Here is a 17,726-nt window from a genome sequence, read left to right as displayed (position 1 = left end):
GTGAGAAGTCCTAACCTGTTGGATCCTGTTACACCCGCCTTCTAGGGTGTGTCAAATATCCCCCTCCACAGTGCATTGCATGCCCAAATATGACCTTTGTCTCAAAACAATAACACCCATAAGCAATGGCACCGTCTTAGTTTTTCAACCTCCAGCAATGTTCTGTGTTGTAACTGTTAGCCTCTGACCCACAGGCTTATTGTGATGTGAAACCTTGTGACAGAGCTTACCTCCCCAGTGGACCTGCAACCCTCAGGTAGATTTTGATGTTTGTTTATTTCACCTTTATTATGATTAGGTGATAGAGGAAGGAGTTGTTGGTGAGGAGGATGGAGGTAGTACTTGTGAAGGGCATAAATAAAGCCAGAGCACTGCATTACCCACAAAGTCAGTGAAAGCCCCTTATGACTAGGGCCACAGTGCTATATATAGGGAATAGTGGGTTGGGGGGCATTAATAGCGTGGATCAATTGAAGGAGCTCTAATCTAAATGAGTTCATAATGGATGCCCTTTGGGACCGCTTAGTATGTGGGCCCATAGTGTTTAGGCACATGTAGTTTGTTGCCTAACCAAGGGGGGTGGCTGGCATTTGGAACAGTTCAGTCTGCCCTGTTCTTTTGTAAGAGGAAGAGGTTTGTTCCAGTTGAGAGACCAGGCCACTCCCCCATGCTTATTAAAGTAGGCCAGGTACATCCACACGTCCGCCAGTGAAATAAAACACCTGACTCATCTGTTGGTACCTCCGCCATTTCTCGTGACCAGATATTTTCCCATTACACAGTGTTGCATCATGCTGGTGTCAATGAAAACACTTTAATAAGAGTTTTATTAAAAAACATTGACCAACGTGCATTCTGAGAGACAAGCCCACTTGCTGTTATATTGAGCGACTTCTTCAATTACAGTGGGGTTTTCCCATGAGCTTTGTCATTTCTAAAAGCAATTTGTACACTGGCACACATCATTTTCCAGTAAACCACAGAAACAAACACACAAACAGAAATAGCCCTCTGCCACACACACACACAAGTACACTACAAACGCACACGGTCACACACATACACAGCTGCCATATCCTGGCCGGAAAAGCATGCAGATGCCCTGAGGTACCCCTTATATAAAGACACACAGTCACTGAGAACTCTGCAGTTTCTGTTGACACTTTATGAAAGCCTAATACTTACACACCTTCTAATCAGCTCACACTGCAGCTCACACAGACATAGCATCTTCATTTAAGCCAGTTATTGTACACACACACATGCGCGCACACACACACACACACACACACACACACACACAGAGGGATAACACTGCAGCAACGGATATCACATTGTTGTGTAGATTTGAACATAAGCAATTCTTGGATAGCGTTGGTTTGATACATTGCAGTGGGTCCTGTTTAACATGTCGATTTAACCTTAGTAGCCTTCTCATACCTGGGTTATTACACAATTTCCTGTGCAGCAATGATGCATGGGTGATCAATAGAGCTACATGGATGAACGTCATTAACGACTGTCTGTCTGTAGTGTTCATAGAGCTACATGGATGAACGTCATTAATGACTGTCTGTCTGTAGTGTTCATAGAGCTACATGGATGAACGTCATTAACGACTGTCTGTCTGTAGTGTTCATAGAGCTACACAGATAAACGTCATAAACGACTCTGTAGTGTTTATAGAGCTACATGGATGAACGTCATTAACGACTGTCTGTCTGTAGTGTTCACAGAGCTACATGGATGAACGTCGATAATGACTGTCTGTCAAAAATTGAAGTAACTGTATGTACAAACAGCCTAGAAAAGAATGCGAATGAACTGGACGGCCACATCTAGGTAACTACGTAAGTCGCTGATTTCTTCTGTGGTGCTACACCCGGCCTCATTAAGAAAACTCCATCTCCCAGCAGGCTCTTCACCCAGTGCCCTGTGATTAAGTGAGAGCTCTGTCAAACAGCAGCGATGGTCGATAGACACGGACATAATGCCCTCAGTGCCTCTTTACGGGCTCAGTGGATTAGAGATAGTGAAGACTTGAAAGAGAGACCTATATAATCCACAGCATCAGAACAGTGCTGTGCCAAAGGGTTGTGTTTCACACTGGGCTAGACTGCTGAAGCTAATTATACACGACATGGCATTATCTTCTACTATGGCCAGTGGACCAAGCCAACACACTACCATGCCAAAGTATTGTGTTGTGGTGCGTTGTTGTGCTGCTACAGTCTAAAAGTGGTGCAGTAAGTGAGCTAATCCAGGCTCAGCTTCCTTCAGAAAGCAGATGTCCTGTCTTTTTGTATGTGCTCCGCTTTACAAAGTCTTTACTGGTTCAGTCTGTGGTAGACCCAACAGTAGCTTACATTTGGTTGCTGAAAGCCGTGAAACAATTTTGCAAGACGTTTTGTTCACAGGATTTTAAATATAAATATCCTGCTGAATGTCGCCCACCCCCAAAGTGCCACATAATTCTGACAGGATTGAGCTAAAATATGGAATTCACCCAGTAGAGTTCAGCTTGGCTTCTCTCTGACCTCAGGGATTGGCATCATGGTCCCACCATGTGAGTGAATAAGAAAGAACAGTGGTAGCATGTCATAGATATTGTTTGACTTACCAATACTGGACAATTCTGGACAACGCTCATGGTTGAGAGTAGCCTGATATAGCATCTAGTTTTTGCTGGCTATTATCTTGCTACACTCACAAACACCTGTGCCTCAGTGTAGCCTACAAGCATCACAGATTTTAAAACCTCTATTTATTTTCCAATTACGAGACCATTAGTAGAAAAAATCCCCAAAAAGTCTGGAAGTGGAAAAGGAAATCAACGCAGCCCACATCAGTTTCAGTCGCCCTTTAGTCATCACCCAGACAGGAAATAGGCCGGCCCTCTAAATTGTCGGTCTCTAGGACCAAGCGCTTCCTCAGCGTGAAACAGTGATGGAGTTTTTTGTTTTTTTTTTACCTCACTGACGTCGCAGTTGTCATACGTGCGAGTATAAACGTGATAGAATAGTATTAAGGACTAGGAGCTGGAAGGGACCGGTGTTGGATACAGCGACCAGAGGAAACACAGGTGGGAATTGCTGATGTTTTATTTAATGATTAATGGAATATTATTAGGAGGCGATGGAGAGACCGCATGAGGATTATTTGGTTATAACCTTTTTAAAATGCTGTTTTGAATGAAAATGGTGATGATGATGATGATGATGATGATGATGATAGCAATGACTCCTCTGTGGCCGTTATGTTATACCGGCCGGCTAGTTATTCTGAATGAAAGGGGACCTTGCTGTTGCTGTCGGTTTGCAAGGTCAAGCAAAGTGGTCTGTGTCAGGATGAAGCCTATCAGAAATCATTTTGACTGAGCTGAGAGTGGGGGGAAATATTTTGTTTATCTATTATTTTTGTTTTTGTTGTTTGTATCGAAGTGCGCTAAATGTTATTAGCCTATACAATTGGAAAATAATTACTCTATTATGAAGCCGTAATTACCCTGTTAATAGGTAGTCTAACATAAGTTAATATATTAAAGTGCGTGTTCGTAGAGGCCGGGTTGTTTTGGGGGTGGTTAACAAGTCTTTCCCCGAACAAGCGCCCCCCTACATCATAATTTCCTGGGTCTTTCACAAGGCTCAATGCTTATGTTCATTAAGTCTGTTGGTGGTTACAGGTAGGATTGTGCACTTTTCTAGCTAAGCCATTGGATCATAAAAATTTATATGCGCAAAAAACGTTAGAAAAACGTAACTTTGCGCATAATCGCAGCCTGCATTGACTGTTTCAGTGACGCAGGTGGCATAGCTCCTGCGCATTTCTATATTATGAAAATAAAATCAATTCCATAGAGTTTTGAGATGCCTAAATGTGAGGTTTTTTCCCACACCATCGTAATTAACAACGGATCTGAATCTCTCATGTATCAGGAACCAGAGGTGTGTACGTGCGTGTATAGGCGAGTGCCGGTGCGTGAAGAAAGACGATATTGCCCCAATACCACGAGGGGTAGACTGTCTTCTGTGGTGGTAGGCCTATTTTTTTTTTCAGGTCACACTGGGTCACGTTTCGGGATGCACCAACCTTGTTGCTAAGTGACGCTGGATTTTACGGTCAACGAATCCATCTTCATCCTCTCCAGTAAATGACCCACAGCCACCAATAGGTTGTATCCGCATGAACACCCCTTCAAGAGGTGGAGACGCTAAAGAAGTTAAACATCAAACAGTAGGCTAAATGCGGAAGGTTTACTCAGTGACCGAGTTCTATGTTAATGCCGTTGGAGTGTGGTGAAGTGTTATCCTGGGGAGGGATGATAAAGTGCTTCGTTGGGCTAGTGATGCACACCGCGTACACTCAGTGTTCCGAATTACGCACATAAGGAGCGCAGCATGCAATATTTTTCAGCGTCTCACCTCTAACAGATGTTCTTATTTTTAAAAAGGAGAGTACACAGGCACTTTACTTATATATTCTGTATGGTTTTGAAGGCTTTTATTAATAGTTGTAATCACAGGGTGACAGGTTTAAGGGGAGAAACGGTCGGAATTGAACATTGGTCTGTGTGGATGTGCGCGTGGACCAAATGCGCGCATGGAGCAAACTAAACCAAGGCTGCGCACTCAGTGTTTCAACCTGTTTCCTTTAGTTTAATGTTCTAATATTCAACGTGATGTTTCAAGAACATGAAAAACCCCTATAGAAACGCCAGAAAACGTTTCTTCAGAGACCATGCCAAGACTGTTAAGATGGTACATTGCGTTTCACAGCATCAATAAGACCAACTTGTTAACTGTATTCAACAAGTATATGTTGGCTGCCCAATTATTTGCTCCACTGATAAAAAATTATAAATGAACAGGGTTGTATAAATATTGTATTCTGTTTGAGGCGTAATGTAATAATTACATTAATATATAGAGAACAGAAGAGTTAGAATCTCAAAACAAAATGTAAAATGTTACTGGTCAGGAAACCTATGGCTTCATTTGCACATCCAATGTGGAACAAAAAACACAAGTTTCCTAAACTTCCAAGGGAAAAAACTGCTAGCTGGGATTGTTGACACATCAAACATGGTCTCTGGGGAATACCTTATTTAGTAGCCTATACATAAATCTATGACAGACAAATTCCTATGATACATTAGGGTGCATTACATATTATGTTAAGAAAGCTACCAAAACATGTCATATCTTATGAATTGACATTGGAGATTTTTTCCACATGGTCACCATCCAAAACATCCTTCCAAACTGCCACTCAATTTTATTCAAAATACTCTCATTGCTGCCCTTAGCAAACACTTTGTTCCCCACTGTAACATATATTAGGATTTTGGTTGTAAAACATTTAACTATACTACCTGATGCTAGGAGCACATTTTGGTAGCAGTAGTAGAGAGAGATGGATGAAGTTGAGTGTAGTTTACAGTGGGCTATATCAGCTTTAGTCTGTTTAAATGATAGACCAGTATGTCACATCCAAAATGTGGTTATTTGGGTTCTCAGTATCAGTCTTTAAAAAGGAAAATAAACAATATCAAGGTCATTGGTAAAACCAAACATTTAAAACTAAAAGCTGAACTCATCCATGTATAAATGTTAGACAGATATGCCGGAGAGCTTATAAGAATACAGTTTTATCAGATGGTTGTAGGAAGGTACTCAGATGGTTATAGGAAGGTACTCAGATGGTTGTAGGAAGGTACTCAGATGGTTGTAGGAAGGTACTCAGATGTTTGTAGGAAGGTACTCAGATGGTTGTAGGAAGGTACTCTGGTTTGGTCCGCCGTGTCATCTTCATTTGTATTCTACCGATGTTGCCCCTTTCGGTTTTGAAACTGTGATTTCAATATTTTCCACAGTGTATCGGTACACAATAAACATTTTCAAACGACTGTTGGAGAGGTATTCAACCCTTTCCTCAGGGACCCCAGCAGTTCCATGTTTTTTAATCTACAGCTCTGGAAAAAATTAAGAGACCGCTCCTAATTTTTCTTAAATCGGTATCTCTACATGTATGGCAGCCATTCCATTCCAGTGTCTGTTAAATTCCAACACAGGCACTCCTCATTTTACTTAATGAGGTACTGATTAGGTGATTACCTGAACCAAATCTAATTTAACGAGGAAAAGTATAAAAAACCCATCTGTGGTCTATCCTCTTGCAATAGGACCAGCTGGATGGCAAAAGCAGTGCAAAGTTAATTTGAATAAAATAATAACCATTCAGCATGAATAGTTGAAAAAAAAAAGATTTGAGTGAGGAAAAGAAGGGTTCAATTCTGGCTTTACTGGCAGAGGGATACAGTGAGCGTCAGGTTGTTTCCATCCTGAAAATTTCAAAGACAGCAGTTCATAAGAACAAGGTCAAGCAACAGACATTGGGGACAACAAAGCTATATACTGGCAGAGGGCGAAAACAACTGTCCACTGAGCGAGATGACGTCAACTCATTAGAATGTCACTCAACAACAGTAGGATGACATCAAGTTACATACAAAAACAATGGATGTCAGGCTCAAGTGGAAATGAGGAACAGGAATACGAAGTCGTACTAGTTAACTGGATTTTAATAGAGAATTAGATTAGAATGAGGACCAGGTGCGCTAAACAAGACAACAGGTGAAATGAATGAATGAGATGGGCGGTGGTGTCAGAAGACCGGTGACGTCCACCGCTGGAGCCTGCCTGCTGCAGGGGAGGAGAGGCCTGGTCATTTAATGGTTAGACAGAGACCTGGAGAGGCCTACAAGCCACAGTGTCTTGCACCCACAGTGAAATTGGTGGAGGATTGGTGATGATCTGGGGATGCTTCAGAAAGGCTGGAATGGGCAGATTTGTCTTTGCGAAGGACGCATGAATCAAGCCAAGTACAAGGTTATCCTGGAAGAACACCTGTTCCTTTTGCTATGACAATGTTCCCCAACTCTGAGAATAGTTTTTTCCATCAGGACAATGCTCCATGTCACATAGCCAGGTCAATCAAGGTGTGGATTGAGGACCCACCAGATCAAGACCCGGTCATGGCCAGCCCAATCTCCAGACCTGAACCCCATTGAAAACCTCTGGAATTTGTTCAAGAGGAAGACGAATGGTCACAAGCCATCAAACAAAGCCGAGCTTTTTGAATTTTTGTGCGAGGAGCGGCATAAAGGCACCCAACAGCAATGTGACAGACTGGTAGAGAGCAGGCCAAGACGCATGAAAGCTGTGATTAAAAATCAGGTTTATTCCACCAAATATTGATTGAGTAATACTGTCAGTAGTTTATAGAATAAAACAAAGATGTTCATTTTACTCAAACCTATGAATAGTAAAACCAGAGAAACTGATAATTTTGCAGTGGTCTATTAATTTTTTCCAGAGCTGTATTTCAGATCACATCTGATGAAAATAATGAGCTATTTTTCTGGTCTTCCTACACATTTTTGGACAAAACTTGAGTGAATGATGTGTCTTAATGGTGATTAGTTATGTTGATTAGCACATGCAGATACTTAAAAATCTATACCCATAAAACATGATGCTGTGCAAGTCAGTGGTCAGAGCAGCTCCCCTTTCAAAATAAACCAGTATAACTCAAGATCTACATTTCCCCATGAATCTGATTAAGATTAAATGGTTACAATCGAATGCAGTTATATTTGTTTTAATATGCTATTGCAGTGATGTTTTTTGTTAGATGAGGCTATTAAGCTATTTGCTGCACCAAACTGTCACATAGCCCAGTGGTTAACACCCCAGTGGTTAACGCAAGTCTGTATGACTCAGGATGCAATTCAGTAGATACAGCATAAGAGGACAAACAGCAATGACGCAATGCCCATGTTCCACATATAACATGAAGCTGGACATGAACACCAGGAAAATCCTCTCAATAATATGTAACAGCAAGTGAGGGGACAACATGTTTACTGATGCCATGTTTAGTTTGACCATATTGGTGCGCATTTCTAAAAATGTTATTAGCTCTGTAATTATGGGTTATTGTATGTTGATTGATGGTTATTTTTTAATGAATTATACATTAAGTCTATAACTCAATAATATGTGGAGAAAGGTGCCTGAACCCTTTCCCAAGGCACTGTATAAACCCCTCTTGGTTCATGGAGAATTCATACAAAAACAAGACAATACTCTTAACATCTTTAAATCCGATGTTAATAAACAAGGCAAACCAAAGATTTTCTGTCAGCCACAGCTCCCTACACATAAACAGAGTAACAGTCCAATTTCTTTTAAGTGAAAATGCATTCCAGTAACAGCTATAGTACAGATAAAATGCATGTGTGTTTCCTTGTATCAGTGGTCTCTTGGTTATTAATATCCTTTAGAGGAAGGTTGGCAGAGCTGAGAGCTGCTGCTGATGTCTGGCAGTTGTAAGAACCCATTGCTTTCTCCCCTGCTGAAATGAAACTATATCTCCAGAGTCCATTATGTCTCTCCATGGAGTTATCAAGTTGGTTGTATAGCCACACTTTACAAATCAAATTCACATTAATGGTGGTGGTGATTATAGCTGATTGTGTATTTATGGGGTCCGAAAAATATATTCATAAAAGCTAATGCACACCAAGCAGGTTGGCAGTACAGTCGTGTCTTTCAGCTTTGCAAAGTTGTTGGCGGGGATACAGAAAGTTCATAAATAATGGATTGTATTTATATTAAGCTTTTCCGCCTACCACAAAAAAATGGTTGCAGCCAATATTGGATCCTGTTGATATAAAATAAATACATACCCGGGCTAACCCATTTCATGCATTTCATTGAATATTACATGTATTCCACAACAACGCTATTATATCTATTTAAAGATGCAGTCTGGGACTTTTCATGGCATTACAGAGCCCATTGAATCAATCAACTCAACCCTCTAGCTTTGTTTATTTGAATCACCTATATGGTGTTAAGGCAGAAAACAAAATGGTGGTCCCCAGGAGCAAGATAAAGAAAGACTAACCCACTCCCTCTTCTGTCCTGCCAGGTCTAAATCGGAAGATTATGGGTGGTGTTGTAGTGGATGATGGGCCATCAGGTGTGAAGGCCCCAGACGGGGGTTGGGGCTGGGCCGTGTTGACCGGCTGCTTTGTCATCACGGGCTTCTCCTACGCCTTCCCCAAGGCTGTAAGTGTGTTCTTCAAGGAACTCATCAAGGAGTTTGGTGTGGGCTACAGTGACACGGCGTGGATCTCTTCTATTCTACTGGCTATGCTCTACGGCACTGGTGAGGAACGTCCCGTCACACCCGATCCCTGGCCTTACAACGTTCCCGATGTATCGCTTTCAGGCTCACCGTGTGTGGTCGTCTCCCTGTAGGTCCTCTGTGCAGTGTGTTGGTCAATCGTTTTGGCTGTCGTCCAGTGATGATGGTGGGGGGGCTATTTGCCTCCCTGGGGATGATTCTGGCATCCCAATCCACCAGTATCATCCATATTTACCTCACAACTGGAGTCATCACAGGTTGGCTGCATTACATATATACATACATACACATATATATTGCATTCATACATACATAGATATAATAGATACATAGGTAGGTAACCTCCCCTATGCTGTCCTCCAGGTCTTGGGCTGGCGTTGAACTTCCAGCCCTCTCTGATCATGCTGAATCGTTACTTCAGTGAGAAGAGGCCTCTGGCCAACGGGCTGGCTGCTGCCGGGAGCCCTGTGGCCCTCTGCTGCCTCTCTCCACTGGGACAGGTATTACAACCTCTAACTCCTTTAACCCCCGGTCGCCAGGTGATTAATCCAGTCTGAGAATTATATATATTGTTTAAACCCAGGTAAAATAAAAAACTCTCCAGATCACTATTGAATGTCTAAAATTAGAAAGTATTTAGACACGATACAGGACATACTGGTTTTTTTAATGCCTGCTCTTTTGTGGCCAGCAAATATTGACCAACCTCTTATTCAGTATGTATGGCTATAAAAAGTCTACACACCCCTGTTAAAATTCCAGGTTTATGTGATGTAAAAGAATGAGACAAAGATAAATCAGGTCAGAACTTTTTCCACCTTTAATGTGACCTATAATGTGAAGAATTCAATTGAAAAACAAATTTAAATTTTGAGGAGGAAATATAAAAAATGGTTTTAGACATTTTACATCCATTGTACATACTTAAACCCTTTGCATTACCTACATAATGACATCTAAAATGTATTATGGTCTTGTATACATTGAACACATTGGTCAAACAAACAACAAAGGCTGGAAAAAGCCTTAGGAGTGGGCGTCCAGCAAAGATCACAACAAGGGCATGTTTTGAGGTCTGGCAGGTTACAAAGAACCCAAAGGCAACAGCTACAGTTGTTTGCATACCCTGGCAGAAACTGTGACATTTTGGCATTGATTTGGAAAATATGACTGATCATGCAAAGAAACTGCCTTTTATTTAAGGTTTGTGATCATATGAAGCCATTAATTATCACATAGGTGTTTGGCTGCTTTTTGAATCATAATGATAACAAAAATCACCCAAATGGCCCTGAAAGTTTACATACCCTTGAAGGTTTGTCCTTGTTACAGACACACAAGGTGACACACACAGGTTAAAAGAGCAATTAAAGGTGAATTTCCCATACCTGTGGCTTTTTAAATTGGAAAATCTGGGGATCTCTTGAAACCAAGCCACGATCAGGTAGACCAAGAAAGATTTCAGCCAAAATTGCCAGAAGAATTGTTTGGAAAACAGAAAAACCCACAGGTAACCTCAGGAGGTATACAGGCTGCTCTGGAAAAAGTCGGTGTGGTTGTTTCAAGGAGCACAATACGATGATAATTGAAGGAAAATGAGCTGTGTGGTTGTGCTGCCAGAAAGAAGACTTCACTGTGCCAATGCCACAAAAAAGCCTGGTTACAATATGCCCGACAACACCTTGACACAGCTCATAAAAAATACCAACACCAAAACCCCTTGATTGCAATTGTGAAGCTGTTTGGAGTTTTGTGGTTTGGGGCTTTTTTTGTTGGGTGGCTTGTAATCGTGCAATGGATTCAAACGTATTGGGTTATTCTACAGGAGAATATCATGGTTACAGCTTGTCATCTGATGCTTGAAGGAGGTTGGGTCATGCAGCATGATAATGACCCTAAACACAAAAGCAAATCTACAAGAGAAATGCTGAGACATCTGAAACAAGCTGTTCATGCAAGAATTACCTGAAACAGTTTTGTGAGAAGGAATGGTCTAAATAACCCCCTAACCGTTGATCAGGTCTAGAAAACTGCAGAAATAATTTGGTTAGGGTTGTTGCTGTGATTGGTTTAACCAGTTAAAAATCATGCTTCACATACTTTGTCAGACTGCTTCACTTTCTCCACATTTTGTTATGTTAAAGACATTGAGTTGGGAAGCATCCCCATAGCATGATGCTTCCACCATAATTTTTCACCATAGGGATGGTATTACCCAGGTGATAAGGGGTACCATATTTTTCAGCAAGCTCTAGGAAGAGTCTTTTAAATTTTACAATGATAGCATCCACTGTGCTCCTGTGAACTTTCATAGCTCTGACATGCCCTGTCAACTTTAGGACAGATGTGGGCCTTTCTAAATCATTTCCAATCAATTGAATTTGCCACATGTGGACTCTAATCAAGTTGTAGAAACATCTAAAGGACAATCAAAGGACACAGGATGCATCTGAACTCAGTTTGGAGTGTCATGACAAAGGGTCTGCATTAGCATCGCTGTTAGCATTATTATTATTATGTATTTGGTATTGCAAAGTATGGTAATGCTTGGGCCCCAGTTAATCAAACTGTAGATTAATACCACCACACTTTTAATTGTGACACAGGCTGTTTTTTCTATTTCTGATAAATTTCTCACCTAGCCAGGTCGTTCCTCTTGTGTGGATTGTCATTAGAAACTGACGTCATGCCCAACAACACACATATTTGTTAAAATACAGTCCCAACATTCAAAGTAAAGACATTTTTTTCTCACATGCTTAGTAAAAACAAGCACATAAGCAATTTTGTGTGATATCTTGGGATTTTTCAAGCTATAAATCAACTGTAGGGTTAAGGCTTGTATTAAATTGTAATGCAGGTCTAATTGAATTGAGAATGAGGTTTATGTCAATGTGTAGATTTGCATACATTTTCTATTTTATTTTGATGAGTGATGCGCCTTGTCTTTTCTAATGAATATGAAATGCCCTGATTCCACCATGTTTCATGTTGGCATAAATGGCTTTTTCCTGACACTTTCATATTTTATTATTCATTCAAGGCACTACAGTACCAGTATGGATGGAGGGGAGGGTTCCTTATTCTGGGGGGACTACTGCTCAACTGCTGTGCCTGTGGAGCGCTCATGAGGCCACTGAAGGGACCCTCGAAAAAAAATGAACTTGAACTTGAAGAAAAGGAGGTAAAAGAGGTTGAAAAGCCCCATGCCAAATCCAAACCACTCCTGGACTTCACTGTGTTTAAGGACAAGGGTTTCCTCATCTATACCATAGCTGCGTCGATTATGGTGAGTGACATGCGTTGTATTCATGGTTTAAGAACCTTTCATTCTTCCCTATTGACTGAGCCCTCAGTAGACTGATAATGTCATGTAATCATCTAACAACTCATTTCAATGACTTATCATGTGAACTGTGGAAAGATCCCTTTACGTCTCCAAAATATATATCCTATTTAGGAATCTTCCTTTTGTTATTTAGCCTTCCTCTTATACTGACCCAAACTCTGCTACTGTAGATCCTGTGTTAGTTTTTTATCCAATCCTTATCATTATGATTATTGATCATTGTTCATTATAAATTATTAGGTGCTGGGGTTGTTTGTGCCGCCGGTATTTGTGGTGAGCTATGCCAAGGAGCTGGGGAATGAGGATACTAAGTCAGCCCTCCTCCTGACCATCCTTGGGTTCATTGACATCTTCGCCAGGCCCACCTGCGGCATCATTGCAGGGATGAAGTGGGTGCGTCCCAGGGTTGTTTACATGTTCAGCTTCGCCATGCTCTTCAATGGATGCACCGACCTGGTGGGATCTCAGGTACAGCAATTTCAACTTTCAGTATATCCTAACAGTGGCTACGTCAACTTTACAGTACATTTTACCAGTAGTTATTTCAAATATACAGTATATTCTAACAAATGCCATGTCAATTTTAACTGTATTTTAACAGTAGCTATGTGAAGCCTGAAGTATATTTTAACTTTAGCCAAGTTATAGTATATCCTAACAGTGGCTATATTAACTTTTCTGTAGCCTATATAGTAGCAGGTGCTAGGTAAACTATACAGTATGTTGTAACGGTACAATATATCAACTTTATATCAGTAGCAAAGCCCAGGTTATTCAAATCTGAGTCTAGAGGTCCGGAGTACTGATTGTTTCCGGTTCCCCTGACTTGGTGTGTCAGGAGGGAATGAATGAAAAGCAGCAGTGGAGGTCTACATTAGAATTTGCCTAACGTGAACAATACATGCGATGACATTACAATATCAACAATGTTCATATACCAAGTCACCTGGGTGACATTCCTAGATGTACAAATGTTGGTCTGTATCTTCCTTTGGTGACGACATCATCTGGTTATCCACAGGCCAAGGACTACCCTTCTCTGGTGGTGTTCTGTATTTTCTTTGGCATCTCGTACGGGATGGTGGGGGCGCTACAGTTTGAGGTTCTCATGGCAATTGTGGGCACAGAGAAGTTCTCCAGTGCTATTGGTCTGGTGCTACTCATGGAGGCTATTGCTGTTCTGGTGGGCCCGCCTGGAGCAGGTCAGTTGACTCCGTGTGTCGTCTGTTGCGTTTCTTCGTTGTTGTGTTGCTAGCCTTTGCCATGGTTCTGTGTAGCCAGGTCTGTCAGTGTCTCTCTACTACCCTCACTGTGTCCACCGGTTTCTAATGGTTCTCTTCCTTCGTCAGGTCGCCTGCTGGACGCAACTAAAAACTACATGTACGTGTTCCTGCTGGCGGGATTTGAGGTCGTCTTCGCCGCCGTTGTCCTTGCCTCGTGTAACTTCCTGTTCATCAAGACAAAGCCCTCGGAACCCGCGGCTGAACTGGAGAACGGAACAGTTACCGCCGAGATGGAGCAGCTCAGGAAGCCCGGCGAAGAGGAAGAAGAGAAGGGTGAGAAGGAGGGGAAGGAGAAGGAGGAGACGAAGCGGGACGGGGAAGAGGTTGAGAAGGCAAAGGAGGATGAGGAAGACACCGAGAAGAAAGGGAAAGAGGAGATCAAGCTGGAGAGGGTGGACTCCGAAGAGGTGGAACACCTTCTTAAAGAACCAGAACAACCAAACGGGGCCCTGCTAGCAGGTCCGGAGACCTGCCTGTAGTGGAGGCAAAGATCAAACACCACTAGACATTTAAAAACTGCCAAGGGCACATAGGTCACTTCTACTTAGCAATGGGCCAAGGTGCGGAGAGAATGACACTGCCGGGGATCAAGGACCTGGTGCTAGCTATGTATTATACTCTTGTTTTCATTTGAGGTGTTGTATTGTTCTGTTGGCGTGTTGTCCTGTGCGTGCGTGCAGTTGCTCTACTTGGAGCTGTTAGAGACATCAACACACACCAATGAAACACACTCGCACACAAACGCACAAACACATGCTGTCACCGTAACCACACAAACGTGAAGTGGAACCGATAAACGTTGAGTGAGCAATCGTAGTAACAGTCGTCTGCGCTGCTGTCGTGAGTGTACAGATATCTAGTGAGCTGCAAGTGTTAGGCTAAGCTAAGCTAATGATACAACTGTCGGAATCTGTAAACGAATCCAGCCTGGAACATGCCACTCTCATTCAACTCTCCGGAAAAAGTTAGAATGGCTAATACCTGTCAATTATCAGACACTACTTCATCCAGAGCTTTGGAACAGCGATGGTAAGGCAGTGATTTTGAATGGTAAAAATGATCTCTTTAACATACACAGGATGTAGTATTTACTTACGGAGGCCAAGGACAATGCCAGACTAGTATCTCTGAGTTGTGTCCTATATAGCAAATTATTCCATATTATGTAGTGCACTACTTTGGACCATTCCATATGATGTAGTGCACTACTTTGGACCATTCCATATGCTGTAGGGCACTACTTTGGACCAGAACCAGTTATTCAGCTAAGAGAAACCAATGACCTCTAATACAATATCAAAAACCAAGATGACCAAGAGATATGAGGTATTTAATAATTTTTCAAGACATTTTTTTATTGAATGTAATCTACTTAGTAGTATGTCAGTATTGTTTTTGCAGTGCTTTCTTTATTCCATGATATGTATTTATTGTTATTATTATACTTCACTGTTAGTTTTCTTGACTTTGCCGTGTGTTTTGTTTTCAAAGAAATCACTTGAGCTGAGACTGTGCTGCTACCTGTGGGTAGAAACGCTGTTACATGGTTGTATATGGCCATTAGTTGACCTAGTACTTAGACCAAACGACAGCCTATTCCCTAAACAGTACACTGGTCTCCACCAGACACCTATACAGGGAACACAGTGTTATTTCAGATTTCTGTTGGCAGCTATACATTTAAACACAACATCAAGTTTGTATAAAGCACCTCAACTTGAATAACCCAGAATTGTCAAGGCTTCTTGTTGCTAGTGGCTTTGGATGATAATCTTTGGAATGTAACCAAGCCTGTTATGGTCACTACCAACAAGAAACAATAACACTGTGTTCCCTGTATAGGTGTCTGGTGGAGACCAGTGTACTGTTTAGGGAATAGGCTGTCGTTTGGTCTAAGTACAAGGTTGTATATGTCCATTAGTTGACCTTGTACTTAAACCAAACTACAGCCTTTTCCATATACAGAACACTGGTCTCCACCAGACACCTATACAGGGAACACAGAGTTATTTCAGATTTCTGTTGGCAGCTATAAATTTAAACACAACACCAATCAAGTTGGTATAAAGCATCTCAACTTGAATAAACAAGAATTGTCAAGGCTCCTTGTTGCTAGTGGCTTTGGACGATTATCTTTGGAATGTAACCGGGCCTGTTATGGTCACTACCAAGTCAAATGTTTGATGAGACATTAAAGTAACCTACCATGAAACATTTTCCTGATTCATTCATTCACAATGAGGTCTTTTTTCTTAGCGATTCAGTCACTCAGACAACAGAAGGTTCTGACTCAGAGTCCCCGCTATACACTTGACTGGGTTGGTGATACTTGTTTTGAATGATATTAGTTCATCTTAGAATAATAAATGAATAAACGGCCATCTTCCATCTCGGGGGATTTTGTTGTTGTCACTGCTGCTAGTGTGGTGTGGTGCTCCAGCTGTGCTTTCTGTTTGTGGTTTGGGAAAGGCAATCACATTAAGACAACAGGCCATCTTGCTTTAGCCTCCTGTGAAGCACACTTCTGCTCCCTCAATTAACACTGTGGCAAATCCCTCACACACAATTCCGCGCTGAGGTAATTTCCTGTGAACTGCCTGTATGTTACATAATTGAGTGTTTGTCTGTTGAGTCCTTCCGTATCTGTTGTAACCTCACTGATGAAGGCAAATATGTATTTATTGTAGGCACAAGGTCAACTCACTCCATAAATATGTAGGTTTTTGCTCTTACCCACGTTTAGCAACATTTCCATAAGAGAGCATGAAAAGACTGCACACAAGTTAATTTGAAACTGTTCTCATCCCTAAACAAATGTACTTCAATGTCAGTCACGTACCACTATAATCTATCATCACAAAGGTCTTCACTAAACCCAGACTGGGACTCAGTAGGAGTGCTATGAAATGTTGGTTTGTGCAACTGAAGGCAGCCTGGATGCCATTTTGTGTCCACAGACTAAACTCTGTTAACGGTGTCCTGTGTGTGTGTGTGTGTATTGTACATCAGACTAAACTCTGTTAACGGTGTCCTGTGTGTGTGTGTGTGTGTGTGTATTGTACATCAGACTAAACTCTGTTAACGGTGTCCTGTGTGTGTGTGTGTGTGTGTGTGTGTGTGTACTGTACATCAGACTAAACTCTGTTAACGGTGTCCTGTGTGTGTGTACTGTACATCAATGTCTTAAGGCTTGTACGCTTCATGTTATAAATGCATTGATGGATACCTTTTCATGTGACCTAGTGGGTGATACAGTGGTCTATTCATTGCGAACCAAATGGAAGCTAAGGTGTCCTAAAAAGGAAATTAATGCAAAGCGTTTAACTTCCCTGATGTACACAATGGACAAAACGCGCACATAACTTGACTAGCCTACTTTTCTTTAGCACTGACAGAAAAAAAACATGTTGAAAAGAGATATTTCTATCACCTGAATTACATTTTCAAACAAGTGACAAAGAGGTCACTTTAGTTTACTGTGAAACATCAGTAGTGGCTGGTTGCACTTTGATGTGGATAGTAATGAGTAATGACTGAAACATAACAAAAGGAAGTGTCAAACAATTTATATGTGGTTGATACCATTCCATTAACTGTTCCAGACAATGTGCCATCCTCCCCTCCCCCAGGTTCCTGTTTACTGGCCCCAAATGCCGGATGTGACCTTACCGGGCTCCTGTTTACTGGCCCCAAATGCCTGATTTGACCTTACTAGGCTCCTGTTTACTGGCCCCAAATGCCTGATTTGACCTTACTGGGCTCCTGTTTACTGGCCCCAAATGCCTGATGTGACCTCACCAGGCTCCTGTTTACTGGCCCTGAATGCCTGATCTAACCTCACTGACACTTCACATTCGCAACAACCTGAATACACGCAACAA

The 17,726-nt window shown here is 41.7% G+C and overlaps 1 protein-coding gene across 2 annotated transcripts; it reads left to right on the top strand.

Moving 5' to 3' along the window:
- The first annotated feature begins 3,008 nt into the window (after positions 1–3,008).
- si:ch211-234h8.7 (uncharacterized protein LOC561627 homolog) lies at positions 3,009–17,083 on the top strand. Of its 2 annotated transcripts, none has more exons than XM_010905670.5 (8): positions 3,009–3,082; positions 8,995–9,234; positions 9,327–9,470; positions 9,577–9,713; positions 12,257–12,502; positions 12,803–13,030; positions 13,584–13,764; positions 13,912–17,083. In XM_010905670.5, the coding sequence occupies exons 2-8, from the start codon at positions 9,012–9,014 to the stop codon at positions 14,322–14,324; spliced, it is 1,572 nt and encodes a 523-aa protein (XP_010903972.1). In that variant the 5' UTR covers positions 3,009–3,082; positions 8,995–9,011; the 3' UTR covers positions 14,325–17,083. The 2 variants fall into 2 exon arrangements, with proteins under 2 accessions (XP_010903972.1, XP_019906550.1); XM_020050991.3 differs by lacking the exon at positions 3,009–3,082 and adding an exon at positions 3,934–4,034.
- The last annotated feature ends 643 nt before the right edge of the window (positions 17,084–17,726 follow it).

Source organism: Esox lucius, chromosome 11 (genome assembly GCF_011004845.1).
Source record: "Esox lucius isolate fEsoLuc1 chromosome 11, fEsoLuc1.pri, whole genome shotgun sequence".
Lineage (NCBI taxonomy): Eukaryota > Metazoa > Chordata > Actinopteri > Esociformes > Esocidae > Esox > Esox lucius.
The sequence above is the reverse complement of the archived record's forward strand: the minus strand, read 5'-3'. Positions and strand labels throughout refer to the sequence as shown.

What these genes read in the sequence shown, in the direction of transcription:
- si:ch211-234h8.7 (XM_010905670.5), top strand. Translation starts at nt 9,012, where the DNA reads ATGGGTGGTGTTGTAGTGGATGATGGGCCATCAGGTGTGAAGGCCCCA. An exon ending in CCGACCTGGTGGGATCTCAG is followed by an intron (nt 13,031 to 13,583) that starts GTACAGCAATTT and finishes GGTTATCCACAG; the next exon opens with GCCAAGGACTACCCTTCTCT. An exon ending in GGTGGGCCCGCCTGGAGCAG is followed by an intron (nt 13,765 to 13,911) that starts GTCAGTTGACTC and finishes TTCCTTCGTCAG; the next exon opens with GTCGCCTGCTGGACGCAACT.